Source organism: Aureococcus anophagefferens (assembly GCF_000186865.1).
Source record: "Aureococcus anophagefferens unplaced genomic scaffold AURANscaffold_2, whole genome shotgun sequence".
NCBI classification, from domain to species: Eukaryota; class Pelagophyceae; order Pelagomonadales; family Pelagomonadaceae; genus Aureococcus; species Aureococcus anophagefferens.
The window spans coordinates 2,962,105-2,989,841 of NW_008705562.1; the positions used below are offsets into that span (position 1 = coordinate 2,962,105).

The window sequence follows — 27,737 nt, forward strand, 5'->3', positions numbered from 1 at the left end:
GCCGGGGCGGCGGCGCGGCCCGGGGCGCCGCGGGCACGGGCGTCGTCGGCGCGGGCCGGGGCGCCGGGGGCTTCGGCGCCGGGGGCGGCGGCGCGGGCCGCGCGGCCTCGGCGGCCGCGGCCGCGACGGCCGCGGCGGACGCCGCCGCGGCCTCGCGCGCGGCGGACGCCGCCGCGGCCGCGAGGGCGCCGGCGGCGAGGGCCGCGGCGGCGGCGGCGGCGGCGCCCTCGGCCGCGCGGAGTCGCGCGTCGAGGTCCTCGCGCGCGGACGCCTCGACGGTCGCGCGGCGGCGCCGCGCCTGCTTGCGCTTCGCCGCGCGCGCCGCGTTGCGCTGCTGCTTGCGGGCGGCGGCGGCGCGCTCGGCGTCGACGGCGGCGACGTTGACGACGGCGAAGAGCGGCGCGCCGTCGGCGCCCGCGAACGTCTCCGCGTCCGCCGCGTCTCCGGGCCAGCCGTCGTCCGTCGACGCGTCGTCGAAGGCGTCGACGGACGTCGGCGAGCCGGCGCCGGGCCGCGGCGCCGCGAGGCCCGACAGTTTCGCGATCGTCGCCGCGTGGCCTGCGGGGCCGCGCGCGGTTCCGGCGGGAAACGTTTCAAAAAAGAGGGCGCGGGACCTCGCGCGCGGGGTCCTCGCGCTCGAGGTGCTCCATGGCGAGGCGCGCGCACATGCCGCAGCCGCCGTGGGCGCCCATCATGAGGAACTTGAGCTTCTCGACGGAGCCGTCGACCATGAGGTGCGCGATGAGGAGGCAGAGCTCGGCGGCCCCGTCCGCGAAGTGCGGCGAGTGGTGCCGGAAGAAGCCGACGGCCTCGCACGTGACGGCGCGGCCGAAGGTCGCCGTGAAGGCCTCGCGGTCGAAGTCGAGCCGGAAGGCGTCGATGAAGCCGCTGTCGAAGACGTACGCGCACATGACGACGGGCAGCGTGAAGCGGACGTCGTACGGGTCCGCGCGCTCGACGAAGTGGGCGAACTTGCCGACGTCGCTCTGCGTGAACGCCGCGAAGGCGCGCCAGATCGGCGCAAAGGGGACCTGCGGGCGTTCAGGGGGCGTCGCGGGCGCGCGGGGCCGGCGCGGTTCCGCGGAACCGCGAGCGAGTTCGAACGCGCGCCGAAGCGGCCGCCGTCGCGGGGCACGGGATCGCTGACGGCCACGGGCAGCCGGTTGATACCCGGCGCGTGCTGGATGACCATTTCGAGCAAAGGGAGGGCGGCGTTGAGCGTGTCCGTCCGCGTTTCGACTGCGTGCGACGCGATCGTTCGACGGCCGCGCGGTCGCGCGGACGAGGCGGAGCGACGCACGGCGCTCCCCGGACGATCCACACTCTCTCGGCGGCGACGTCGCGCGTCCGTGCGACGCGATGACACCGGCGGCGCGCGATCTTTGAGGACGTAGTCGGGATAGTGATTGCCGACGGCGTCGCAGTGGGCCTCGAGCATCGTCGCACAGGCCGCCCGCTCCTTGGCGTCCTCGGCGAAGAGCGTGAGCATGGTCTGACGCACCAGGGCGCGGCGGCGCTCGTCGGGCGGGGCGTCGTCCAGCGACGCGCGCATGCTGATCGACTGAGTTTTGCAATCGATCAACGCTTCCAACTAGTCGCCGAAAATTACCGCAGGCGTCCCAAACCTCAGCACCAACGACCCAGGCGTCTTCGAGCCACCAACGACCCAAGTTAGCCCGTCGACCTATATCTCCGCCGCGGCTGCCCGACCTTCAGGCTGAAGGCGAGGGTCTTGGGCACGGAGGTGATCCGGTGCCAGACGCGCTTTGGGATGTAGACCGCGTCGCCGGCCTCGAGGTCGAGTTTGAGATCCGGATCGTCGGTCTGCTCGGACTGGTCGTGCTCCGCGGACGTCGAACTCGGATCCCGCGGCGCGCACGTGCGCCAGAGGCAGACGGTCTTCTTCCCCTCGAGCACGACGAGGATGGAGCACGTCTCGTCTCGGTGCGTCCGACCTGCGGCCACGAAACGCGTCGAGAGGCGCCAAGAAGAAGGGACGCGGGCGCGCTGGCTATCCGTTTCGCCGATGGAATAGAAGAATTGCAGATCCCTCGCGAGGTTCTTGCCCATGTGGCCCGGCGGCGGCCACCGCGGCTCGTCGTCGACGCGGCCGCCGGGCGTGCCCTTGTAAAAGGCGCCCATCGACGTGACCAGGTCCTGGGAGCCGATGTAGCCGACGACGTAGCCGGTGCCGCGATGCGGCGCGCCCATCATGAAGGTTGCCACGTCATCGCCGCCGAAGACCGCGGGCTCGCCCCACGGGCCCTCGTCGCCGTCGAAGCACCTGACATCGAAGACCGGGCGGCCGCCGTCCGAAGCCTCCGTCACGACCTGGCTGAGGAACGTCTCGATCGCGCCGCTCGCGTTCACCGTCTCCGTCGGGCGGAACACGGCCACGGGGTCGCCGGCGTCGTGGTCGTCCGGCGCGGGGTACGTGGCGCCATACTCGTGGCGCTCGAGCGCGAGCTGCCCGCGGCGCGGCGCGTCGCCACCGCGAGGCGACGCCGAGCGCCGGCGCTTGCGCGCGGACGCCGGCGGCGCCTCGAGCAATTCTCCTGTTTGAGACTGGGTCTCGGCAGGCTCTTCGGTGAGCGCTGGCGGCGCCAGGACCTTGTCAATTTCTACTCGCAGCTCGCGCAAGATCCCCGAGGTCTCGTCGCTCACACCATTCTCACGCTGCCGCAACCACTCGGTCAGCGCGAGCGCCGAGAGCGCTAGCGGATCAACCGAGTGTGAGGCCGCAGCGCCGCGGGCTTGCGGATCAACCGTGTTTGAAGCCGCAGCGCCGCGGGCGCGACCCGCATCCATGCTCTCGATTGCCCAGCTGTGTCTTCACCATCGGCGTCGACGCCCGTGAGCACGGGAAGGCCGCCGGACTTGCGATTCGGCTTAGACGGCGCCTGCTCTCCGACGGGGGCCGCCGCGGCCTACTTCTTCTTGCGGATGCCGAGCATGTTGCCGATGCCCTTGGCGACGGACTTCATGGAGGACTTGCCCTTGGGCGTCGCGGTCTCCGGCGCGGGCGCGGCGGCGCCGGGTGCGCCCGCGCCGCGGTCCGGCGTCTGGGCGTCGCCGTCGTTGCCGTCGCGGGCGACCTTGGCGGAGCCGCGGAGGAAGCCCTTGAGGACGCCGTTGAGGAGGATGGGCTCCTCGAAGTCGACGGCGTCGCGGTCCGCCTGGAGGAGCCGCTTCGCGAGCGACCGACCGCCGAGGAGCGCGCCGCCGACGAGCGCGCCGTCGTCGCGGCCCAGGACCTTGAAGAGGACGTGGTCGCCGTCGTCGTCCGGGTCCACGGACGCCTCGAGCTTGGCCAGCAGCGCGTCGTCGTCGTCCCAGAGCGCGCGCGCGGACGGGTCCGGCGGCGGCTCGAGCGACTCCGCGTCCTCGACGAAGTTGCGCGGCGACGTGCAGCTCCGCGGGCCGCCGCCGTTGCCCGCGCGCCGCGCCGCGCCGCCGGAGATCTCGAGGTAGCAGGGCCCGAGCGCGGCCGCGGCGTCGCGCGCGTCGTCGAGCGTCTCCGCGCGCTCGAGGAGCACGGTGGCCCGGAGCACGGGGAAGCTCACGGCGAGGGGCGCCCGCGGCGGGCCCGGCGGCCGCGCCGGCGCCGACACGGAGAAGGCCGCGACGACGGCGCCGCGGCCGCCGCGGGGGCCGCGCCGCGCGTCGTGGAGCTCGAGCCGGAGCGACCCCCGGAGGCCCGGGAGCGACTTCCAGAGCACGCGCTCGCACCAGGCCGGCGCGACGCCGGCGCCCGACCCGTAGGCCTCGCCGTCGAAGGCCTCGAGGAAGGCCGTCGGCGGGAACCGCGGCGTCGCCGTCTCCCAGCCCGCGAAGCACCGCTTCGCCGCGCGCTCGCGCTTGAGGGCGTCGCCGCCCACGAGGGACGCCCAGTCGCCCGTCTTGACGGCCTCGGCGACGGCTTGACGGCTCGCGGCGTCGGACGCGTCGACGGGGTCGCTGCCGTAGCCGAGGTCGCCGAGGAAGAACGCGTGGTCCGCGTCCCCGCAGCAGTCGACGGACGTCGCGCCGCCGCCCGCGTCCGCGAGCATGGCGGCGGCGGCGGCGTTGGCCTCGCCGGGCTCGGCGACGCGCGACGCGTCGGCGAGGGCCGCGCCGGACGCGAAGGCGAGCGTCGCGCCCGACCGCAGCTTCGCGAACGCGGACGCGGACCGGCCGCCGCCGCCCGCCGCGAGCGCGCCGTCGCCGTCCGCCAGCGCGTCGCGCCGCGCGAGGACGACGACGACGGCCGGGGGCGCCGCCGCCGACGTCCGGGCGACGACGGACGCCCAGCGCTCGGCGCCGTCGCCGGGGATCCGCGCGCGGACGGCCGCGTCCGCGTCGGCCCACGACTCGAGGGCCGCGCCCTGGAAGGCGACGGCGACGACGTCGAAGCCGTTGAGGCGCTGGACGTCGTCGCCGGCGCCGTCGAGGAGCGGGAGCGCGGCGTCGAGCACCGCCGCGTCGGGCGGCGCCGCGTCCGCGCCTGTGTGCAAATCAAATCTTCAACCCGACTTCAATGTGCGCGTATGCGAATGTTTTGACACGAGCACTTCCGCCGTGCTTCGAGAACTCGCTGAGAGCAATCGATTCGTCCAAAAATCAGCCGAATCGACTTCGATTTGACCGAGCTAGAGAATTCTGAAGTTTGGCCCCGACGTCCCAGCTCACTGGTTGATTTGCACACAGGTCCGCGCCGCGGCAGCTGCCGCCAGACGCGCGCTTGCTGCGGCGCGGCCGCCGTCTCGCGGCGGGATTCGTCCTTGGCCGCGGAGCTCGGCGTCCGCGGCGGCGGCCGGGCCCGCAGGCCGTCCTCGACGTGGTCCCGCTCGCGCGCGAGCGCGTCGAGCCGGCTCCGGAGCGCGTCGCGCTCGCGGAGCATGTCCGCGACGGCCCCTTCCAACTCGCGGCGCCGCGCCTTCGCCGACTCGTCGCCGGCCTTCTTGTCGTCGCCGAACAGGTTGCCCTGCATCTTCGCCCGGTTCTTCGCCGTGGCCCTTAAATACTCGGGCGGGATCTGCACGCCGACCTCGGGCCGCTCTCCTTCTAAATCCACGTCGTAGGTCTCGTTGTCGTGGGCCTTGGCGATCTTGCCCCGCTGCGACTCGAGGCCGCGGCAGAGCACGACCTCGACGTCGTCGCCGACGTGGTAGCGCCGCCGGAAGAAGAGGCCCGTCGACGCCTGGCGCCAGAACCGCGCCTCGCAGCGGGACACGAAGCCGAGCGTCGCGTCCTGGGCGTCCTGGCGCCGCGCCGCGAGCTCGGACCGCGCGTCGCGGTCCGCGTCCTCCTGGACGGCGGCGAGGGCGTCGAGGTCGCCCAGGATGACGTGCTTCCGGAGCCGCCGCGCGACCTCGGCGTGCTCGACCTCGGACCTGGGCAGCAAAAGGGTGCGAAATTCCCAACTTCAAAGGCTCATATCTCGGCCGGTTTCCACTCGTTTTGGCTGATTTTTGGACGAGCGATCATCTCTCGGAACGGTCTCGAAGCGTGGATGCTTTTTTTGGAACGCGCGCGCGCGGAACACTCACGTTGAAGCGACGTTGAATCACCCTTTTGCTGCCCTGCCTCGGACGTGCACCGCATGCGGAGCGCGTCCTCCATGCAGCGGCTCATGTCGCCCGCGAGGCGCTCGAGGCCCTCGAGCGACTCCTCGAGCGCCTTCCGCGGCTTCTTGGCCACGGCGAGCGCCGGGTCCTCGCGGCCGTCGTCGCCGGGGCCCTCCCACCGCACGATGCCCTCGACGACGAGCTGCTCGAAGTCGCCGTGGCCGCCGTCGTCGCCCAGCACCTCCACGAGCTTCAGGTTCTCGTCGACGCCGACCTCCTGGAGCGCCTCGTCGCCGTCGCCGACGTAGACGACGTTGGACAGGCGGCCGTAGTACCTCGCCGTACCCGCGGCACCGGCCGCGGGCCGGTCGTCGTCGCCGTCGAGCGCCCACTCGACGCGCCAGGCGACGGGCACGGTCGCCGCCGCGACGACGTGCTTGTAGAGCGCGGCGGACGCGTCGTCGCAGCACTCGATGAGGTGGATCGTCCGGTGGTCGAGCGGCAGGTCGCCCTCCCAGTCGGGCTCCTCGCGGTCCGGGATGGCGACGCGCACCGTCGACGCGGCGTCGTCGAAGCTGTAGGCCGTCGCGATGAACCAGTTCAGGTTGTTGTCCGCGACGTCGACGACCCACTCGACGGGCACGGCGGCGCCCTCGCTCGACGCCCGCAGCGACCTGAGCGCGTCGAGCTCCCGCGCGCTGATGGTCAGCGCCGGGAGCGCCAGGTTCCGCTCGCTCGTCACCTCCGCGCGCGCGGGCGACTCGAGGGCCGCGTCCAAGATCGACGGCTCCCCCATGGCCGGCGCCGCCGCCGCTCGAAGCCAATGCGCGACGGGCTGCCTCGAGTTTCAAAGCGAGGGGCCGCCCCAAAGCGGCAAGGTTTCGGATTGCACCAGACGCTGCCCATCGATGGCATGGGGCCCTTGTACGTCGACTCCACGCTGCTCTACGCGAACCTCGCCCGGCGGCCGGAGCGCGACGCGGCCTTCCGGCGTCGCGCGGCGGCCGCGGGCTTCGCCGAGGACCAGTGCGTGCGCTTCGACGCCGTCGACGGCGCGGCGCTGGACCTGGGCAGCGTGCCGCGCGCGTATATCACGGAGGAGGCCCTCGCCATGGCCGCGGCGCCGCCGACGCTCGTCAACGGCATCGCCATGACGCGCGGCGCCGCCGGCCTCGCGCTGACCTTCCGCCGCGAGCTCGCGCGCGTCGCCGCGGCCGAGGGGGACGGACTCTTCGTCGTCGCCGAGGACGACGCGGAGTTCGTCGACGACTTCCAGCGGAAGCTCGCAACAGTCGTCGCCGCCGTCGACGCGGCGGACGCGACGTGGGACATGCTCCAGATCGGCTACTACGCCGGCGACCGCGCCTTCGCGGACGGCGGCGACCCGGGCGCGCCGTTCGCGCGGCCGAGGCGCGTCGCGGGCACGCAGGGCATCGCGTTCCGCCCGCGCGGCGCGGCGCGCATGCTGGAGATGCTCTTCCCGCTGGCCTGCCAGCTCGACACGGCGCTGGCCAAGGCCTACGCGTCCGCGGCCTGCTACGTCTCGCGGACGCCGCTCATGTCGGCGCCGCATTCGACGGCGGAGAATAGCGACATCCAGATCCTGCCGCCGGGCTTCTCCAAGGACGAGGTCTTGAAGGCCCAGCGCCGCGCGGAGGCCATGCGCCTCGCGCTGGAACGCGTGCCCGTCGACGACTTCCGGCGCCGCGTCCGCGCCGCGGCGCGCGACGCGTTCGACGCCGACGGCGGCGGCGCGCTCCTCGCCTTCGTGCCGCCGGCGGCCGTCGCCGCCGAGCGAGCGACGTACGTCGAGGCCTTCGTCGCCGACGCGGTCCGCCAGCTCTCGCGGGGCTCCAACGCCGTCGCCGCGGGGGGCGGTCGCGGCGAGTCCGACGACGCGTCGGACGCGGACGACGACGCGTCCGACGGCGAGACGCCGTCGCTCGACGTGCTCCCGCCCTTCGCGCCGCGCTTCTCGACGGACGCGGAGAAACGAAACTGGCTGGTCTACTCGTCCGCGGGCGACGGCGCGGCCGTGCCGCTCTGGCTCGCGAACGGCCCAAGGCGCTTCGACGTCGCCGTCACCTACCACGGCCGCCGCCGCGGCGACCCGCCCTGGCGGCCCCGCGTCGACGCGTTCCATCGGCGGCGCGGCGGCAAGTTCGAGAACCTGAAGGCGTGCGGCGCGCACCGCGGCTACGACGCGGTCCTCGTCCTCGACGACGACGTCGTCGTCGACGCGCCGCGCATCAACGAGCTCTTCGCCATCCGGGAGGCCTTCGAGCTCGCCGTGGTCCAGCCGGCCTTCGAGCCGTCGGGCAAGGTGAGCCACGCGGTGACCGCCAGGGCAGCAAAAGGGTGCGAAATTCCCAACTTCAAAGGCTCATATCTCGGCCATTTTCCACTCGTTTCGGCTAATTCTTGGACGAGCGATCATCTCTTGGAACGGTCTCGAAGCGTGGACGCTTTTCTCGGAACGCGCGCGCGCGGAACACTCACGTTGAAGCGACGTTGAATCTCTCTTTTGCTGCCCAGGTGACCGCAGCGCAACGGGGCTCGTTCCTGCGGCTCACGAATTTCGTCGAGATGACGTGCCCGCTCTTCGCCGGCGGCGCGCTCGACGCCTTCCTATCGCGCTTCGACCCGCAGCTCAAGGGCTACGGCGCGGACTGGTGGTTCCTCGCCGTCGTCGGCGGGGGGCGCGCGCCGCGGAGGGGGCGGTGCGCCGTCGTCGACGCGGTCACGTGCGCCAACCCCCCGCGGACGGACCGGCGGGGCATCGACGGCCTGCAGGGGAAAGAGGTGCGCCGCGAGGTCTGGGCCCAGATCCGACGGCGCGAGGGGCTCGCGCAGTGGGCCCACGGCGAGTACGGGAGGGTCGGCGCCGACGGCGCGGAAACGGCCAGCGCGCCGCCCGTGACCGTCGCCGGCGCGACGCCCTACGCGTTGCTCGACGACGACGAAACCGTGGCGGAGGTCGTCGTGCCGCCGCCGCCGCCGCCGCCGCCGCTGGGGGCCGCGCGCGTGCGGGACGGCGTCGCGGGACCGATGGACTGCGCGCGGCTCATCCGCGCGGGCGTCGCGGCGATGCGGGCCGTCGACCGCCGCGGTGGCGAGGCGGCGCTGGACCTCGACGACGGCGTCGTGGCCTTCCTCGCGAGGCGCACGGGGCTGCGGGTGGCGTCCGCGGCGCTGAGCCGCGTCGTCGCGGCACCGCGGCGCGGCGACGTTTACGAGCTCGAGCCGACCCGAGCGTACTGGGCCGAGGTCCGCGGCGCGGGCGCCGTGCTGTTCCTGAACGCCGCCGACGGCGGCGGCGTCGTCTGCGCCGACGGCGTCGTCGCCGCGGCGCCGGGGCGGCTCGCGGTCCTCGACGGCGGCTGGCGCGCGGACCGCGTCGCGAAGGGGGCGCGCTGGGCCGTGGAGCTGACGTGTTAAGGGGTCTAGGAGCGGCGGCGCTTGCTCGCGGGCGCGCCGTTGGCGCTGGCGAGGGGGCGGCCGCGCTTCTTCGGCGGCGAGCCGTCGGCGAAGGCCTGGAGCCGCGCGGCGAGCACGGATTTGGCGCCACTGGCCGGGAGGCCGAACTCGACGCAGCAGGCCTTGAGCTCCTTGCCCTTGGTCGCCGTCTCGAGGCGCGCGCGGACCGCGGCGCGGCGCTCCTGCTCGACGATCTGGCGCTCCTCGAGGTCGCGGAACAGCGGCGACCCGTCGGCGCGGCGCTTGCTGATCGCGAAGCTGCGCTCGAGGTAGTCGCCGCTCCACGTGTCGACGAAGACCTCCCAGGCCACGGCGGACGGGTCGAGGAGGAGGATGGCGGGCATCTTGCAGATGGTGGTCCAGAGCGCGGCCTCCATCTCGCCGCGGAGCTCGTCGTCGGCGGCGTCGCCGGCAAAGTCCTTGAGGATGTGGCGCAGCCCCATCTGGCGCGCGCGCATCTCGCACTCCGCCGTCGCGCGCCACGCCAGTTGCAGCATGGCGGCGTCGTCGTCGTAGGCGTAGGCGGTCGAGTTGGAATCCATCGGATGACTCGGGCTGCGGTGATTGATTCTGAATGTCCTCCAAGCTCGACCCATTGTTTTTGCTGAAGCTTCAACGTGGACTTCATCAACGACCTGAGCCCCGCGCATCGTATGCGTGCAGTGCCGGAGAGCAGCGCAGCGTGCGACGCTGTCAAGCAATGAAACTACTCGCTCTACTCGCCGCGACGGCAGCGGCGCTGTCGGCGCCCGCTCGACACACAGTCGCTCGACGTCCCTCGGGCCGCGCGCGAGCGGCGGGCCGCGCCGTGCACCAGGCGCTGCGCAGCCGCCGGACGATCAACAACTTCGACCAGTCGAAGCCGGTCTCCGACGAGATCATGCGACGAGCGCTCGAGGCGGCGATCCAGGCGCCCAACCACAAGCTCACGGAGCCGTGGCTCTTCCGCCGCCTCGGCCGGGAGTCCATCGAGGCCGTCGCGACGCTCAACGCCGCGTCGATCGCCGACCCGGAGAAGGCGAAAAAGAAGGCCGCGCGCTGGGCGTCCATCGACAACTGGCTCGTCGTGACGTCGAAGATCACGCCCGGCGACGAGCTGCTGACGCTCGAGGACTACGCGGCGACGTGCTGCGCGGTCCAGAACCTGCAGCTCGCCTTCGCCGCGGACGGCGTCGGCACCAAGTGGACGAGCGGCGACATCCAGCGCACGCCCGAGTTCGAGAGCATCTGCGGCATCGAGGCGGGCAAGGAGCGCGTCGTCGGCGTCGTCTGGTACGGCTACGCGGACGGCGCTCCGCCGCCGCCGAAGAAGCGGAAGCTCGCGGTCGACGACGTCCTCGTCGAGGTGGCATAGCTAGAAAGTAACCTGCAACACGCGTTTACTCGAATCCACATTGCTTACATTTACAGGCGCACGACCGTGATGGCGGCGTCTTCGGACTGCGCACAGACTCGCGCGCCGACGCGCTCATAACACCTCCGGACACTCAAGCGCACGCCGTCGCTCGTCCAGAGCCGCTCGAGCGAGAAGACGTGGTCGAACTTTGAAGCCTCGAACTGTGCGAGATTCAAGTCACGCATTTCGTCATACACGTGGTTCAAGCCGGTGCCCAATTCTGCACGCAAACACGTGTCCATCGCATCGTATCTGCTCTGGTCCCCGCAGTACTGGTTTTTCCCTCCGACTAGCAAGATATCGTCGCCGACGGAGACACAAGTAGTGTGCTCGAGCTCGAGATTGGGCCGGGGTAGATCCAACCACCATTGTCGCATCCACATGCGACAATCGGAATCGTCGTCGGTGATGAGAATGTCCAGCGGCCCGACGTGGCCCTCGTCGCCTTGCGAGACCGCGCCGTGGCTCCCGATGATCCGGCCCCGGAGCCCGCGCACCTCGACGGGCATGGAGACGCCCAGGCCGTCGCTCCAATCGTCATCGATCCACAGTCCCTTGACCTCGTTCTTCTCGACGCGTCTCAGCGTCGGGGGGTCTTCTGGACTCGGAACGTAGACGGAGCAGCCGTCCTTCGCGAAGACGCAGAGGTGGCCACCGGCGACGGCCGCGCAGCCCTTGTTGACGGTGAAGGGGCATGGCGGGAGCAGGTCCCAGCGGTCCGCCGCCGCGTCGTATCGCTCCACGGTGCGGCTCTCGCTGCCGTTCGCCTTTCCGCCGACGACGTGCGCGCGGCCGTCGAGCACGGCTCCCTGCGCCCACCATCGCGGGTGGGCCAACGGTGCCGCCTCCGACCAGACCTCCGTCGCCGGGTCGAAGATCTCGCACGACCTGAGCTCGTCGTAGCCGTCGCAATCGATGCCGCCGGCGACGAGCACGCGGCCGTCGGGCAGCGCGGCGACGACGGAGGACTGGCGGGACCGGCGAAGCCCCGGCGCCTCGCGCCAGGTCGCCGTCCACACGTCGTAGATGAGCGTGCGCGTCGCCTTGGTGAACATATCGGTGAGGCCGCCGACGACGTAGATCTTGCGGCCGACGACGACGGCGCCGTGCCGGTACCGCGGCTCCGGCATCGGCGGGCCGTCGAACCACGAACCTTCGATGCCGAACCGGAAGCTGACGCGGTTCGACGGCTCCTCGCCGTTCGTGACGCAGCCACCGGTCAGCACGAGCAGCGGCTCCGCCGTATCCGCCGAGAGCGCGCGCACCGCCGGGCTCTCGACGCAGGCGAGCCAGCGCGAGCACACGACGCGCGCGGCGACGAGCGTGCGGATGCCGAGCATGCTCATTGGACGTGCCAGGACGTCGTCGGGCAGACCCATTGGACCCTGTTTGGGCATTTCCATGCAGCATGCGCGCCCGACCCCCGGGCACGGCCGCGCCCCTTAGGCGTAGCGGCCGCGTAGTCTCCGCGTATGGATCACTGTGACAGGGAAGGTTCCTTAGAAGCGCGCGCGCGCGCGCGAGCGCCCGCTTAATCGATCTCCTCGATCTTGGGCCCCTCGTCGGCCGCCTCGGGCTCCGGGGCGCCGCCCGGCGCGCCGCCGCCGAAGTCGGGCATGCCGCCGGGCATGCCGCCGGGCATGCCGCCGGCGCCCGCGCCGCCGCCGAGGTTCTGGAGGATGGGGTTGACGATGGCCTCGAGCTCCTTCTGCTTGGCCTCGTACTCCTCCTTCTCGGCCATCTGGTTGGCGTCGAGCCACGACGTCGTCTCGGTGATCTTCGCGTTGACCGTCGACTTGTCGTCGTCGGAGAGCTTGGCCGCGAGCTTCTCGTCGGACATGGTGTTCTTCATGGAGTAGCAGTAGTTCTCGAGCGAGTTCTTGGCCTCGACGCGGACCTTGTTGGCCTCGTCCTCGGCCTTGTAGCGCTCGGCCTCGTCGACCATGCGGTCGATCTCGTCCTGCGAGAGGCGGCCCTTGTCGTTCTTGATGGTGATCTTCTGCTCCTTGCCCGTGGACTTCTCGACGGCGGAGACGTTGAGGATGCCGTTGGCGTCGATGTCGAAGGTGACCTCGATCTGGGGCTGGCCGCGGGGCATGGGCGGGATGCCGTCGAGGTTGAACTTGCCGAGGAGGTTGTTGTCCTTGGTCATGGAGCGCTCGCCCTCGAAGACCTGGATGAGCACGCCGGGCTGGTTGTCGGCGTAGGTCGAGAAGGTCTGCGACTTCTTCGCGGGCACCGTCGTGTTGCGCTTGATGAGCGCGGTCATGACGCCGCCGGCCGTCTCGAGGCCGAGCGACAGCGGCGTGACGTCGAGGAGGAGGAGGTCGCTGAGCTTCTCCGACGAGTCGGCGCCGGAGAGGATGGCGGCCTGGACCGTGGCGCCGTAGGCGACGGCCTCGTCGGGGTTGATGGACTTGCAGGGCTCCTTGCCGTTGAAGAAGTCGGAGAGGAGGCTCTGGATCTTCGGGATGCGCGTCGAGCCGCCGACGAGGACGACCTCGTTGACCTGGCTCTTGGAGAGCTTGGCGTCGCGCATGACCTTCTCGACGGGGTCCATGCACTTGCGGAAGTAGTCCATGTTGAGGTCCTCGAAGCGCGCGCGGGTGATCGTCGAGTTGAAGTCGATGCCCTCGAAGAGCGAGTCGATCTCGAGGTGGGCCTGGGTCGAGGAGGAGAGCGTGCGCTTGGCGCGCTCGCAGGCCGTGCGGAGGCGGCGGAGGGCGCGCTGGTTCGTCTTCAGGTCCTTCTTGAACTTGCGCTTGAACTCGGTGAGGAAGTAGTCGACCATGCGGTTGTCGAAGTCCTCGCCGCCGAGGTGCGTGTCGCCGGCCGTCGCCTTGACCTCGAAGATGCCCTCCTCGATGGTGAGGAGGGACACGTCGAAGGTGCCGCCGCCGAGGTCGAAGATGAGCACGTTGCGCTCGTCGCCCTTCTTGTCGAGGCCGTAGGCGATGGCCGCGGCCGTGGGCTCGTTGATGATGCGGAGGACGTTGAGGCCCGCGATGGAGCCCGCGTCCTTGGTCGCCTGGCGCTGGGAGTCGTTGAAGTAGGCCGGCACGGTGACGACCGCGTTCTTGACCTCCTTGCCGAGGTACGCGTCCGCGATCTCCTTCATCTTGATGAGGACCATGGACGAGATCTCCTCGGCGGCGAAGGTCTTCTCCTCGTTGCGGTAGGTGACGTGGATCTGGGGCTTGCCGCCGACGCCGCCCGTGACCTTGAAGGGCCAGTGCTTCATGTCGGACTGGACCGCCGCGTCCGTGAACTTGCGGCCGATGAGGCGCTTCGCGTCGAAGACCGTGTTGAAGGCGTTCATGGCGACCTGGTTCTTGGCGGCGTCGCCGATGAGGCGCTCCGTCTCGTTGAAGGCCACGTAGGACGGCGTCGTGCGGTTGCCCTGGTCGTTGGCGATGATCTCGACGCGGTCGTTCTGCCAGACGCCGACGCACGAGTAGGTCGTGCCGAGGTCGATGCCGACGGACTCTCCGGTGACGGTGGACATGGTTCTAGCCTGCGGGGGGCGGGGGGTGAGCCGGGGAGCCGGCGGGGGCGCGGGCGTGGAAGGGGATGTCGACGTGGCAGCTGCCGGCGTCGGGCGGCGGCGCGGGAGGGCCGCGGCGCCCGTTTTTTTGGGGCGGCGCGGCCCCGGGAGGGTGAGGGGAGGGCCGGGGCGCGGCGTGGGCGCGCGCGGGCCCGGAGGGGGGCGACACGCACTCGCTATGTGGTTACAAATTTGCGCGGGATGGCGAGTGGCTTCGGCGAACCCGCTGCGTGGACGGAGAACGGACGCCGGGGGAACCGCTGAGGAGATTTCGACTTCGATCGAAGCTGCACCAAACCGACGCTGATGTCTGCATCTCGCCTTACATTTACCCCACACCGACGCAAAAATAAATCGTCATAGCCGCGGCGATGCGGCGCCGGCTGCCCACGACCCGGCGCAGCGCGGCGAGGCGAGATGGAAAGGTCGCGAAGGGCTGCCGACCCGTGCCGCTCCTGCTCGGACTCGCAGCGCTCGTGTTTCTCTCAACGAGCCTGTTCCACCACCCGCCGGCGCAGCCCATCCCGCCGCCGCAGCCCCGCTCGAGAAGAAGCACGTCGTGCCCCCCGGCGCGACCTTCGACGTGTCCACGACCGCCGCCGTCGCCGCGTCGGAGCTCCAGGCCCTCGCCAAGGAGCTCGCGCGCGAGGCGCCGCCGCCGCCGCGCGCGCCGCTGGCGGCGCCGCCGCCCAAGAAAGCTTTATCGCCGCCCGCGGTCGCCACGGAGCTCGCGACGAAGCGCAAGGAGGCGACGAAGCGCGCCGTGCGCTCGCGCAAGGAGGAGGACATGGAGATGCTCCGCAAGGCCGCGGAGATGCGCGCGGCGGGCCAGGACGCGTGCCACAACAACGTCTTCATCGTGCACTGGACCCACGTGCCCAAGGCCGGCGGCACGGCCTTCGCTTCTTTAGCCAAGCGCGCGGCCTGCGCGAAGAACCCGGAGCTCGCGGACAGCAACCCGTGCTGCGTCCGCGACGTCTGCGTCGCCGAGGGCTCCTGCCACTCGACGGCGTCGACGTGCCCCTTCGTCCAGGGCATCGGCAAGCACACGTCGAACATGGGGCGCCTGCCCCTCGTGCCCTGCTGCGGCCGCGAGTGGTACCTCTCGACCGTGTCGTCGTTCCTGCGCTACGCGCTGCGGCCCGCGCCGACGCCCACCGAAATCGCCAAGTACGGCCTCGTCTACCACGCGGACATCCCCTTCGAGCCCGTGAACAAGCGGCGGCCGGAGAAGGTCTACACGGGCGGCCTCGCGACGACGGCCGGCGACGGCCGGAGCTCGCAGCTCGCGATGCGCGCGCGCGCGTACCGCACGTGGCCCATGGAGAAGCGCGTCGAGTTCTTCGCGAAGACGGGCGTCGCCTGGGACGAGCTGAAACGGCGCCTCGTCGAGAAGAAGATCGTGAAGGGCGGGGACGACCAATCGCCCGGCAGTGACCTCTTCCGGCTCCGGGAGATCGCCGAGGCCGTCGCGCCGCCGGCGAACATGACCTACGGCCGCGGCGACAACCGCTTCCCGCGGCCCGGCGAGCAGAACAAGCAGGCGCGCCACTGCGCGTCGAACGCGGAGGCGCTCGAGAAGGGCGAAAAGCGCCACGCGTGCTGCCACGAGCCGGGCAAGGGCGTCGGCGCCAACTCCATGACCATGCTCCGCCAGCCCTTCGTCCGCGCCGTGTCCGCCTTCTTCTACCGGGGCCACAGTCCGAACTACGACGCCTACAAGCTCCGGCCGGGCCTCTGGATCCACCCCAACGACAAGTCGCTCTACCCTGCGCCCATCGCGAAGAAGAAGTGGACCTTCAAGGAGTTCCTCGGCGCGGTCCCGTGTTTTCCCGGGGGAATTTGAAGCTGACTCGCTCCCGCCAGGTCTCGACGAGTACTCGAACATCCTCACGAAGATGTTCGGCGACTCGGAGTCGTGCCCCCAGGCGCGCGCCGGCGCCGCGCGCCGGGACCCCGGGCCGACCTTCATGCCCTCTCTAGGTCCGCAACTGCCGCAAGCTCGGCCGGGGCCAGACGTGCGACATGGTCACGGGCTGCCACGGCTACCACAACGCGTCGCGGTACCTCGCGCAGACGCACGCGGACCGCGCGGCGGACACGCTGGCGAAGCACTCGTTCTTCGGCCTGCTGGAGGCCTACAACGCGTCCGTCCTCCTGGCGGCCCACGAGTTCAAGCTCACGGGCCTCGTGGACGACGACTTCGCGCAGTCGCGCGCGTCGGCTTCTTTAAAGGCGCAGTGCTCGCCGTCCAAGGTGCTGCGCGCCGACGGCGACGCGTGCCGCTACGCCTTCGACGCCTACTACCTCGACAACGTCGTCTACGAGCGCGCGCACCGCGTCTTCTGCGACCGCCTCGAGTCCGCGGGCCTCGCGGGCCAGCCGGCGATCCGCGCGGAGCTCGACCGGAACCGCCTCTGCGGCGAGACGCGCTTCGACGACGTCGAGCACGTCTGCGGCGTCCTCGAGACACCCGAGGCCGTCGCGCGCCTCAACAAGCTCCGCGACGCGTGCCCGCAGCGCGGCGGGAACGTCGCCGACTGGTGGATCAAGTCCTACGGCTTCTACTGGAAGCCGAAGACGTAAAGCGAATTAATAGGCGGTGGGGGCGCAACCACAACCTCACGCGGCCTCCGCCAGCTCGACGGCGGCGTACTCGCCGCGCCGCCGTCGGCCGGGCACGCGCGTGCGGAAGAACTTGAGCGCGACGGCGACGAGGGCCCCGAACGCGAGGACGACGCAGGCGCCGAGGACGCCCGTCCACGTGACCTGCGCCTTGAAGCCGGCGACGGCGCCCCAGAGGCTCGCGGGCTCGGGGTCGACGTCGACGAGCTCCAGGCGGAAGAGCAGGACGGCGCCGCCGGGGATCGCGCCGCGGCCGCGGCCGTTGCCGGCGTCGCCGTAGCCGAGCTCGCTCGGGATCGCGAGGTCCCAGGCGTCGCCCTCGCGCATGAGGAGCAGCGCCTCGGTCCAGCCCGCGATGACGTCGACCGGCCGGAACGTGTACGTGCCTACGAATCCTCGACGTGACGAATCTTCAACGTGACGAATGCCACCCCACGCACCCGCGTCGAACTGCGTGCCGTCGATGAGCGTGCCGACGTAGCGGCAGAGGCAGGGGTCCTCGGGGCCGGGGCTCGGCGCGTCCTCGGCGGCGGACGCGACGACGGCGTACTGCAGCCCGCTCGCCGTCGTGTGCACGCCGGGCTCCTCGGCGTGGGACGCGAGGAAGGCGCGGCCATCCGCCGACGTCCCGGCGGCCGCGGCGCGGAGGAGCACGACGAAGAGGAGCGGGCTGTGTCGCGGGAGGGGGCTGCCCATCGTTTGCGCTGGGCGGCAAAGTGATGGCAACAACGACCTCAACCAAGCGCTCTGTGAGATCTGATCGACGTAAGTGGAGCCTATAGCTAGACGATGACGTCCGCTCTGGAGGTCGACGGCGGCGCGTCGCCGGCGCACGTCGTGGAACCGAGCTTCCTGGCCGCGAACCTCGCCCAGATGACGGTGAATCTCCTGTTCGGCGTGGCCTCCGTCGTCGCCGCCTTCACGCTGCGCGGCGCCGACGCCGTCAATCCCTTCGCCTTCGGCGCGGCGCGCGCGGCGCTGACGTGCGCCGCGCTCGGCGCCGCGCTCGCCTGGCGCGGCGAGACGCCGCGCGTGCCGCGCGCGGACCTGCCGCGGTTCGCGGCCGCGTCGTTCTGCCTCTTCGTCGGCGAGTTCTTCTACATCCTGGGCGTGCGCTACGCCGGCAGCATCCGCGCGAGCCTCTGGCAGCCGTCGCAGCCCCTCTGGACGCTGGGCATCACGGCGGCGCTCGGCCGGGAGCGGCTGACGTGGCCGCGCGCGCTCGGCGTCGCGCTCGCGTTCGGCGGATGCGCGGCGATGATCCTGGGCAAGGCGGGCGGCGCGGGCGGCCGCGCCTACGTCGGCGACGCCTGCCTGCTCGTCAACTGCTCGCTGGGCACGCCCTGCTACATCGTCGCCGTGCAGCCGCTGCTGCGCCGCCACGCGCCGCTCGCGGCCGCCGCGGTGAACTTCGCGTTCAACACGGGCTTCTTCCTCGCGGCGCTCGCGGCCGCCGCGGCGGCGGCCCCGGACGCGGACCCGCCGCTCGCCGCGCGGCCGTCGCCCCGGGCGCTGCTGGGCGTCGCCTACGTCGCGGTGCTCGCGACGGCGCTGCCCTACGTGCTCCAGCTCCGCGCGGCCGCGCGGCTCCCGGCGTCGCTCGTCTCGGCCTACTACGTCCTCCAGCCCGTCGCGGCGACGGCCCTCGTCTACGCCCTCCTCGGCGCGGGCGTCCGGTCGCCGGCGCTGGCCCGGGCCCGGGCCTCGGACCTCTTCGGGGTGTTCGTCCTCGCCGGCCTCGCGGTCGTGGTCCGCGACGCGCGGGCGACGGACCGAAGCCGGCCGCCGGGCGCGAGCGAGGAGCGCAACCCGATCATCGACGCCGGCGAGGACGACCAGGTGGCCTAATTTTCCGACGGCAACGTCGGCATCATCTGGCGTGTTGCCGTCGGCGAGCCGGGCATGTGGTAACCCATAAGCGCTCCGCAGCAATGCCAGCCGCGCGCGTCGAGACGCTCGCCGGCAAGTTCGATGGCAACGACAAGTGGCTCGGCGGCGTCGCGTCGCCCTGCGGCAAATACATCTACGGCGTGCCCGGCCACGCCAAAAGAGTGCTGCGCATCACCGTGGCCACGGGCGCCTGCGACCTGATCGGTCCGGAATTCAAGGGCAAGTTCAAGTGGCTGCGCGGCGTCGCCGTCGCGCCGGAGCTCTGCTCCGCGGCGCACCCGGCGGGTTTGGTCTTCGCGCTGCCGTGCTGCGCGGGGTCCGTGCTGCGCATCGACCCGGCGACGCAGACCGTCGCGACGCTGCCCTGCGCCCCGGGCTCCTTCGCCTGGCACGGCGGCGACGTCGGCCGCGACGGCCGCATCTTCGCCGTCCCCGCGAACGCGGACCGCGTCCTCGTCGTCGACCCCAAGACCTCGGAGATCTCCTACGTCGGCGAGGCCATGCCGGGCAAGCAGAAGTGGTACGGCGGCGTCATGGGCGCCAACGGGTGTATTTATTGCATCCCCCACATGGCGTCGTCGGTGCTGAAGATCGACACGCGACGGGGCGCGACGACGCTTCTCGAGACACGACTCCCCGAGGGCCTCTGGAAGTGGCACGGCGGCGCCGCGAACCGCGACGGGACCGCGGTCTACGGGTTCCCGAATAACGCCGACACGGTCTTGAAGATCGACGTCGCGACGGACGCCGTCGCGCTGCTCCCCGGGCCGCTCGCGTCCGGCCGCCACCGCGCGCCCCAGGACGGGAAATACAAGTATCTCGGCGGCGCGCTGTCGTCCGTCGACGACGCGCTCTACTGCTTCCCCTGCGACGCCGAGCGCGTGCTGCGCGTCGCCGGCGACGACGTGTCCCTCGTCGGCCCGTCCTTCGTCTTCCCGCTCGCGGAGTACCCGCTGCCCCACGGCGCGCCGAAAGCCGCGTCGAACGGTTCGGGATGCAACGTGTCCATGTCGGTGAACAAGTGGCAGAACGGCTTCGCTCTGGAGGACGGCGCGGTCTACGCGATCCCCCAGCGGTCGAGGGGCGTGCTGCGCGTGCTCCCGAAGGCCGACGGCTCCGCGCCCGACGTGTCCCTTTTGGACTGCGGCCAGGCCGCGCAGCCCGTCGACCTCTTCGAAGGCGGCGTGCTCGGCGGCGACGGCTGCATGTACTGCATTCCGTTGCGGGGGCGCTCGGTGCTCAAGGTCGTGCCCGCGCGCCCGGAGGCGGCCTGGTTCCCGGAGACACGCCGGCTCTTCGATGCCCTTTTTGGTTCCTCGGAGGCGTGCGCGCAGCCCTCCTGCCGCGCGCCCTGGCCCGCGAGTCCGCCCTAACGCGTTACGGCCCCGACCCGCCGCCCAGCGCGGCCTTGGTGTCCAGAAAGAGGGTGATGACCTTGCCGACGGTCGTGAACGTGTCCTTCCTCCGGCGGATCGTCGCGAGCGTCTTGACCGCGTCGCCCTCGCAGCCCGCCGCGCGCTGGACCGCCGCGTCGTCGGACCGCATGAACGGGTTCAGCCGCAGCTCGCGCGCCATCGTCGACGCCGTCGGCAGCTCCTTCTCGCGCTGCGCCGCCGTCTCCTCGCACGCCTGTCGCGCGTCGGCGCTGTCGGGCTCGAGCGCGCAGCAGAACTTCATGTTCCCCGCGGTGTACTCGTGCCCCGGAAAGACGCGCGTCGCCGGGTCGAGGCGCGCCAGCTTCGCCTGGGCAGAAAAAGAGTGCGAAATTCCCAACTTTGGAGGCTCATATCTCGATCGTTTTCCACTCGTTTCGGCTAATTTTTGGACGAGCGATCATCTCTGGGAGCGCTCTCGACGCGTGGATGCTTTTTCCGGAACACGCGCGCGCGAAACACTCACGTTGAAGCGACGTTGAATCACTCTTTTCCTGCCCTGAACTTCGCGAGGCTATCGCGCATCGTCTCCGGCGGCGCCTCGAAGAAGCGGCCGCAGCCGCCGATGAAGAGCGTGTCGCCCGTGAAGACCGCCGGCGCCTGGCCGTCGCGCGCGTCGAGCAGGAAGCACACGCTGCCGCGCGTGTGGCCCGGCGTCTCGACGGCCGTGAACGCGAGGCCGGCGCAGACGAACGCCTCGCCGTCGCCGACGCGCCTCGTCACGCAGGGCGTGCGGTCCGCGTCGCCCGCGCCGGCGATGATCTCCAGGGACGGCGTCTGCGCCGCGAGGTCCGCGTTGCCGCCGCAGTGGTCCGCGTGGTAGTGCGTCGTCAGCACGGCGACGAGCGTCACGCCGAGCCGCGCGGCGACGGTCCGCACGACCATGCCGTCGGCGGCGTCGACGACGACGGCCTCCTGCGTGCTCGCGTTGACGACGAGGTAGGAGTAGTTGTCGCTCAGCGTCGGCACGATCTTGATGCGGTAGGCGCCCGCGGGACCGTCGCTGGGGCAGTCGTGGCAGACGCAGTCCTGCACGTCCGTCGCGCCCTGGGCCCAGGCGAAGACGCGGTCCATGATGGTCGCGCTGGGCGCGCAGGCGACGGACTTGGAGGACGAGGAGCTGTAAAAAACTTCAATCGCCAAGTTTTACCACAGCCAGCCTCGCCTCCACGGCCTCGAGCGCCGCCGCCACCAAGATGGCCAACCTCACGGGCGAGGAGCTCATGCGGCGCGTGGACATGTCGAGCGAGCACGCCCAGGGCGCCTTCGCCGGCGGCAAGTTCGACGACGCCGTCAACGCCTTCGACATGGCCCGGTCCTTGCTCGACGAGGGCACGCAGGCGCGCGAGAACGCCAACGTGTCGGAGCTGCGGCGCGAGCTGCGGTTGAACTGCGCCATGGCCGCGCTCTACGCCGGCGAGTTCCGGCGCGCCGAGCTCGAGGCGTCCAAGGTGCTCGACGCGTGCGTGGACGAGGACGACGCCGAGGCGTTCCTGCGCCGCGCGCTCGCGCGCGCGCGGCTCGGGAGCTTCCGCCGCGCCGCGAGCGACGTCACGGCGGGCCTGGCCTGCTGCGTGCCCGGCGACGTCGCCTGGGCGGGGCTCGAGCACCTCAAGGCGAGGCTGCCGAAGCTCGCGGCCGACGACGCGAAGCGGATGCGGAACCGGGGCGTCGTCGCGGAGCCGCGGACCGCGGCCGTCGTGCGGAGCTCCGACGCCGTCATGGACAAGATCATGACGACGATCCACAACGACGACGAGCTGCGCGTGCTGTGCCAGAGCGAGGGCGCGCGCGCGTTCGTCGAGGCGATCGACCGCGACGCGCACGCGCTCTTCGACCCCGAGCAGATGGGCTACATGCTCGAGGACGAGGACGCGCGGTCGCTCTACGCCAAGCTCCAGGCGCGCCACGCGTTGCCGACGGAGCCGCCGCCCCTGCCGACCCAGGAGGAGTACGACCGCGAGCTGAGCCGCGAGGAGGACCGGAAGAAGCGGAAGAAGGGCGCGCCTCCCGCGCTCGAGTCCGCGCCGGCCTACGAGCCCGCGGAGGCCGCCAAGCTCGCGACGCTCGCCGGCGCGTCGCCGAAGCACGCCAAGTGGCTCGAGGCCAACGCCGCGGGCCTGAGCAAGCTCGCGATCCGCGGCGACGGCGGCGACGCGCTCGCGAAGGCGCTCGGCAAGGTCGGCCTCACGGCGCGGCGCTACCGCGAGCTCTTGTTCGCCTACTTCCGCGGGTCGCGCAAGTTCGACCCCAAGTGGTTCGACGAGGCCGCCAAGCAGAAGCCCCTGGACATGGCGAACGCCTTCGGCAAGGACGACGCGAAGGAGAAGAAGCCGAAGAAGCGCGCGCCGTGGGTCGACGCGCCGTATCCCACGTACGTCTCCGCGGCGCAGGTCCGCCGCGAGACGGCGGAGCTCGCGCGCGAGCTCAGGGAGGTCACGCCCGTGCTGCCGAGCTCGCTCAACGCGCAGCCGCCGCTGAACCTGCTCCAGACCTTCCCCCTCTGCGACACGGCCAAAGCCCTCGTCGACGCGACGCCGATCGGCGCCGTCGGCGTCAACGTCAACGTCTGCTGCGTCGTCGTCGCCTGCCTCGAGGCCGCCGGCGGCAAGCACGCGGTCTGCTGCGTCCGCGGCGGCGACGCGGGCCAGGAGGCCGACGCGGACTGGGCCTACCCGGACGTTGGCGCGGCGCTTCTCGACGCCGCGCGCGGCGACGCGCAAATCCTCGAGGACCCGCGGTGCGCCTTCTACGTGTTCCTGGGCCACCTGCACCGCGTCAAGGACGCGAGCGGCGCGCGCTTCGCCGCGGACATCTTCCAGCGGCCGTCGCGGAGCCTATGGGCGACGCTCCACGCGCTCAAGCGGTGCGGCGCCCTCGCGCGCGCGCGCCTCGTCAGCGGCACGCTGCGCCAGAACGAGCGCGTCGGCGCGAGCCACAGGGGCGTCTTCCGCGTCGTCGACCCGAGCCTGAGCCACCTCGCGCGGTCCGACGGCGACGACGACGCGCGGAACGAGAAGCTCGAGCGGTGCACGCGGCTCGCGCCCGTGTCGACGCGCGTCTTCCAGAGCCCGCCGGGCGTCGACCACGACGGCCCGGAGTGGGAAAACGTGAAAAAGAAATTCTGGAAACTCGCGGAGGCCTGGATCTACGACGCGCCGCGCGACGACGCCTGGTGGCGCCACCTCGAGCGCGCGGTCGTCATCCGGCTCCACGAGCACCCCTCGGGCGACGTCGAGGCCCTCGCGATCGCCGTGGACCGCATCCTGGACGAGGCCGACGCGGACTACCCGAAGACGTGGTGGGACGTCGCCGTGCCGCCCGACTTCGACGAGGACGTGCTCCTGCCCGTGGACCCGGACCCCGCGGAGGACAACCCCGAGATCCACTACCGCGACTTCGACGACGCGGACCTCGAGGTCGAGGAGCTCGACCCGAAGACCGCGGACCCGAAGGCGTCCTACACGACGCTCCCCGACGGCCGCAAGATCGACGAGGACGGCTACCTCGTCGAGGACTGAGCCTTTTTTTTTAACGTGGTCGTGCAACACGGCGCCTACTGCGCCTTCTTGCCGGGGGCCGCGTCGGCCTTCATCTTCTTGCCCTTGACGACGAAGGCCGTCGCGCTGGCCGCGCAGACGACGAGCCCCGCGACCTTGGGCGCGTCGAGGGTGCTCCGGTCCCGCGGCACGAGGGCCGCGGCGACGAGGAGCGCGAGGACGGCCTTGACGGGGCTGAGGATCGCGTAGAGCACGGGCCCGCCGTCGAAGGTGGAGACCTTGGCCGTCGTCCAGCGCAGCACGACGGCGAGGGCGCTGCTGAGGGCGAGGAGGAGCGCGGCGGCCCGCCGGTCGAGCCTCGCAACGGCCGCGCGGGGCGCGTCGAGGAGCGCGGCCGCGATGGCGACCTCGATCACGTTCGCCCAGAGCCACGCGCCGTGGCGCAGGTGGAGGCCCTGGTCCTTGTTCACGCTGTTCATGAGCATGGGCGTCATGGGCTGGAGCGCCGCGGCGGCCAGGAAGAAGCGGTTCTCGACGGCCTTCCCAAAGTCCGCGCCGGGCCCGACGCCCGCGCCGAGCGCGAGGCCCGCGCCCGACGCGGCGCACGCGAGCCATCCCACGCCGCTCAGCCTCGCGTCGAGGAACGCGGACGCGACGGCGGCGCTCCAGAGCGGCGACGTCAGCTTGAAGAGCTGGAAGTCGGCCATGGACGCGCCGCGCGCGATGCCGAGGTTCCAGAGCGCGACCTGCACGTAGCCGCCGAGCGACAGCAGCGCGAGCAGGGCCCAGCCCGCCGCGGTGACGGTCGCGACGGCGCTCGGGCGGAGGCCGCCCGCCGTGACGCGCCACTTGGACAGGAGCGACGCGAGGGCGTGGGCCAGGACGAGGCCCGTCGGGTGGACCGCGCCGCCGCGCATGAGCGCGTTGTTCGTCAAGGTGAGGCACACGGACGCGACGACGGACAGCGTGCAGACCGCCCCGGCCTTGGCCAGGGTGAACACCCTGTGCCGGAACACGGGGTCGCAGATGAGGCAGCCCTCCTCGCAGGGCATGGTGTCGCGCGCGACCCGTCGCCGAGGGGCAGCTTGACCGACGCAGGCGCGCCCGCGGACCGCGCGACGGAGCAGCCGTCCGAAATCGGGCTCCCTTCACGGTCTGATTCTCTTGGTGATTGAGGTCTAGGCTACCTTCATCATCATATGCGGGGCCATGTTGCAGTCGCGGAGCATGTCTCGAGGAGAGCTGCCAGCCTAGCGGCCAAGCCACAATGCAATTCACGGAAGAAGCCGACACAATAATGGCCGGCGTCTCGGTGGTCATGCCGGCCTACAACGCGGCGAACTACATCGCCGAGGCCCTCGAGTCCATCATCGCGCAGGACACGCGGACGCCGCTGGAAACGATCGTCGTCGACGACGGCTCCACGGACGAGACGCTGGCGATCGTCGACGGCCTCGCCGCGAAGTTCGCCGCGGCCGCGCGGCCGCTGCGCGTGCTGCGCCTCGCGTCGAACGGCGGCGCGGCGGCCGCGCGGAACGCCGGCGTCGCCGCGGCGTCCCACGACTGGATCTGCTGCGCCGACGCGGACGACGTCGCGCGGCCGCGGCGCGTCGCGGCCCTCGTCGCCGCCGCGCGGGGCGCGGCGGACCGGCGGCGGACGCTCTTCGGGTCGCGGTTCGCGCGCGAGCCGGCGGACGCGACGGCCCGGTACGCGACATGGGCGAACGAGCTGCCCCAGGACCGGTTAAAGCTCGAGTGCTTCCGCGAGGTCACGCTGCTGCAGCCGACCTGGTTCTTCTGCAAGGAGCTCTGGGAGGCCGCGGGCCGCTACGACGGCGACACGTGCGACGACCTCCGCTTCTTCCTGAGGCACGTCACGCGCGGCGGGTCGCTGCGACGCGTCGACGAGGACCTCGTCGTCTACCGCCACGTCTCCGGCTCGCTGTCGTTCACGACGTCCCGCGCGGAGCTCGTGCGCCAGCGCGTCGACTTCTTCGCTCGAAGCGTCCTCGACGGCGCCTGGGCCGACAAACGCGTCCGCGTCTGGGGCGCCGGGAGGGACGGCCGCGCGTTCTTCAACGAGCTCGCCCGGCGCGGCTACGGCGGCCGCGTCGCGGCGCTCCACGACGTCGACGCGGCGAAGCTCGGCACGTACCACAACGGCGCCACGGGCGCGAGCGTCGCCGTGCTGCCCGTCGACGCCATCGCGCCGCCGTTCGTCGTCTGCGTCGCGCCGCGGGACCCGGCCTTCCTCGCCAAAGTCCGCGCCGTCGCGGGCCGGCTCGGCGCGATCGAGGGGGCCGACTACTGGCACTTTAACTGACTAATTAGCGCGCGCCGGCGACGATGGCGTTGTAGTGGATCGGCGAGATGTAGGAGAGGAAGACCTCCTTGCCCGCGCGCGGCGGCTTCTTGACGCCCCGGGGCACGGGCGGCGTCGGCCGGTCGTCGCCCGACTCGGGCTCGTACTTGAGGTACCAGTTCGCCGGCTCGGACGTGACGACGTGCGCCACGCAGCCGTAGGCGTCGACGACCGCGCGCAGCGTGAGCTCGTCGCCCCACGTGCACGGCCGCGCCATGCCCTTGAGGTACCTCTTGAGCTCGTGGTCCCCATCGAAGAACATGCCGAAGTAGTCGGAGTGGTTTCGCATGTGGGCCACGGCGGCCTCGCGCACGACGGCGTGCTCCTCCTGCGTGCCGAACAAATTGAACGCGAACGACCGGAACTGGCAGTTGCCGTCGCCGTCCATCGTGTGCATGGCCAGGCCCAGGTCGCCGAGCCGGCCCTCGAGGGACCCCGCCGGTGCCCGCTTCGTCGCCGTCTCGACCTTGGCCTGGAGCTTCGCGCGGTCGATGCTTCCGATCTGGCTCATGCGGCTCTGCGTCTTCGGCAGCGCCTCGAGGGGGCCGAGCGCCATCGTACTCGACCGCCGCTGCTTCTTCGGCATGGAGTCGACGACCTGGCTCGCGCGCCTTCGCTGGTCGTGGATGCGCTCCTTGTCGACGGCGCGCGTACTCACGCGCGTCGCCTCGACGCCGCCGAGCTTCGCGCCGTCCTCCATGGCCGTCGGCTCCGACGACGAGCTCGCGGAGCTGCCCATTTGTGGAGGGCGCTGTTGCGGGGCTGCCCGCGGCTTCGACCCAGCTCCGGACCACGAGAAGAGGACCTCTCGGAGCACAGAAGGTCGAGATGTTAGGCAGCCATCTCAGATCGAGGTCGTTACTTTGTTTGCTCCTGCTGGGCACCTTTGGCCTGTCAGACCGTGTTTCACTTTGCCCTCGTTGGAGCTCATCGTTTGGCTTCTCGTCTGGGGCTGCCCGCAGCGGCGTCGGCAACATGGCTGACGAGGAGATCGTGCGGTCCTACGCGCGGGACGTGCTTGGCATGAAGGACGACGAGCTCGACGAGTACCTCTGGCTCGCCGAGGAGTCGATGCGCGCGCCCATGCCGCCCGGCTGGGAGCAGTTCGAGGACGAGGCCCGCGGCAAGCCCTACTACGTCAACGCGACGACGGGCGTGACCCAGTGGGACCACCCATCCGACGAGTGCTACCGCGAGAACTTCGCGCGCCTCAAGGAGAGCGCCAAGGGCCGGCCGTCGTCCGCGCGGAAGTCGTACCAGGGCAAGAGCCGGCAGCGCGCGCGCGACCGCGCGGGCGACCGCGACCGCGCGGGCGACCGCGGCCGCGACGACCGGGACCGCGACGCGCGCGGCAACCCCATCCCGCGGCGGCCGCCGGGCTACCGCGAGCCGTCGCCCGACGCGCCGCCGGGCCGCGGCGGCGACAAGAGCCCCGGCCGCGGCGGCGAGCGCCGCGGGCCCGGCGGCGGCGGGAACCGCGTCACCGTCGTCCGCGGCGGCGGCGCCGGCGCCGGCGGCCGCGAGACTCGCGACGACCGCGGCGGCGACCGGGACCGCGACGACCGCGACCGCGCGAGCCCGAAGCGGCGCCCGTACGGCGACCGCGCGGGCGACGGCGACGGCGGCGGCGGCGGCGGCTACGGCGACGACGCGCCGCGCCGCGCGGGCAGCCCCGGCCGCGCGCGGGGCTACGCCGGCCCCGCGCGCCGCGGCGAGGGCGACGACGACGACGAGGGCCGCGGCCGGCGCGGCTACGGCGCGCGGCGCGACGGCAGCGACGACGACGGCGGCCGGTCGCCGGGCCGGGGCTACGGCGCGCGGCGCGGCGACGACGCGCCGCGGCCCCGCGACGGCGCGGGCGCCGCCGGCAACGCCGCGCCGAACGCGGCGCCGCGGGCCAAGGGCGGCGCCGTGACCGTCCGCGTGGAACTCGACCGCCGGTTCGGGACGTCCCGACCAAAATT

The 27,737-nt window shown here is 71.8% G+C and overlaps 7 protein-coding genes across 7 annotated transcripts in view; 3 read left to right on the forward strand and 4 right to left on the reverse strand.

The window, feature by feature from the left end:
* Positions 1 to 6,342, reverse strand: part of AURANDRAFT_61422 (hypothetical protein) — a gene marked incomplete at both ends in the record, with an annotated part of 9,382 nt that extends 3,040 nt beyond the window's left edge. Inside the window, 6 exons of the mRNA XM_009035026.1 lie at positions 38 to 614; positions 667 to 1,031; positions 1,711 to 2,284; positions 2,932 to 4,483; positions 4,669 to 5,372; positions 5,579 to 6,342. Of these exons, the coding sequence (XP_009033274.1) occupies positions 38 to 614; positions 667 to 1,031; positions 1,711 to 2,284; positions 2,932 to 4,483; positions 4,669 to 5,372; positions 5,579 to 6,342 (4,536 nt within the window). The remainder of the gene's footprint in view (positions 1 to 37; positions 615 to 666; positions 1,032 to 1,710; positions 2,285 to 2,931; positions 4,484 to 4,668; positions 5,373 to 5,578) is intronic.
* Positions 6,343 to 6,696: 354 nt separating this feature from the next.
* On the forward strand, positions 6,697 to 8,984 carry AURANDRAFT_61423 (hypothetical protein; the record flags this gene model as incomplete). The annotated part of the gene is made up of 2 exons (XM_009034937.1): positions 6,697 to 7,869; positions 8,082 to 8,984. The coding sequence occupies 2 exons, from the start codon at positions 6,697 to 6,699 to the stop codon at positions 8,982 to 8,984; spliced, it is 2,076 nt and encodes a 691-aa protein (XP_009033185.1).
* A 2,911-nt stretch (positions 8,985 to 11,895) lies between these two features.
* AURANDRAFT_36205 (heat shock protein 70) lies at positions 11,896 to 14,182 on the reverse strand (the record flags this gene model as incomplete). The annotated part of the gene is made up of 2 exons (XM_009035025.1): positions 11,896 to 13,933; positions 14,137 to 14,182. The coding sequence occupies one exon, from the start codon at positions 13,922 to 13,924 to the stop codon at positions 11,951 to 11,953; it is 1,974 nt and encodes a 657-aa protein (XP_009033273.1).
* A 568-nt stretch (positions 14,183 to 14,750) lies between these two features.
* On the forward strand, positions 14,751 to 16,549 carry AURANDRAFT_61425 (hypothetical protein; the record flags this gene model as incomplete). The annotated part of the gene is made up of 2 exons (XM_009034938.1): positions 14,751 to 15,782; positions 15,947 to 16,549. The coding sequence occupies 2 exons, from the start codon at positions 14,751 to 14,753 to the stop codon at positions 16,547 to 16,549; spliced, it is 1,635 nt and encodes a 544-aa protein (XP_009033186.1).
* Positions 16,550 to 19,855: 3,306 nt separating this feature from the next.
* Positions 19,856 to 20,985, reverse strand: AURANDRAFT_20331 (hypothetical protein; the record flags this gene model as incomplete). Its single annotated transcript, XM_009035024.1, has 3 exons — positions 19,856 to 20,221; position 20,372; positions 20,417 to 20,985. The coding sequence occupies 3 exons, from the start codon at positions 20,983 to 20,985 to the stop codon at positions 19,856 to 19,858; spliced, it is 936 nt and encodes a 311-aa protein (XP_009033272.1).
* A 4,753-nt stretch (positions 20,986 to 25,738) lies between these two features.
* On the reverse strand, positions 25,739 to 25,990 carry AURANDRAFT_20539 (hypothetical protein; the record flags this gene model as incomplete). Its single annotated transcript, XM_009035023.1, has 1 exon — positions 25,739 to 25,990. The coding sequence occupies one exon, from the start codon at positions 25,988 to 25,990 to the stop codon at positions 25,739 to 25,741; it is 252 nt and encodes an 83-aa protein (XP_009033271.1).
* A 758-nt stretch (positions 25,991 to 26,748) lies between these two features.
* Positions 26,749 to 27,737, forward strand: part of AURANDRAFT_61427 (hypothetical protein) — a gene marked incomplete at both ends in the record, with an annotated part of 3,544 nt that continues 2,555 nt past the window's right edge. The window contains one exon of the mRNA XM_009034939.1: positions 26,749 to 27,690. Within this exon, the coding sequence (XP_009033187.1) occupies positions 26,749 to 27,690 (942 nt within the window). The remainder of the gene's footprint in view (positions 27,691 to 27,737) is intronic.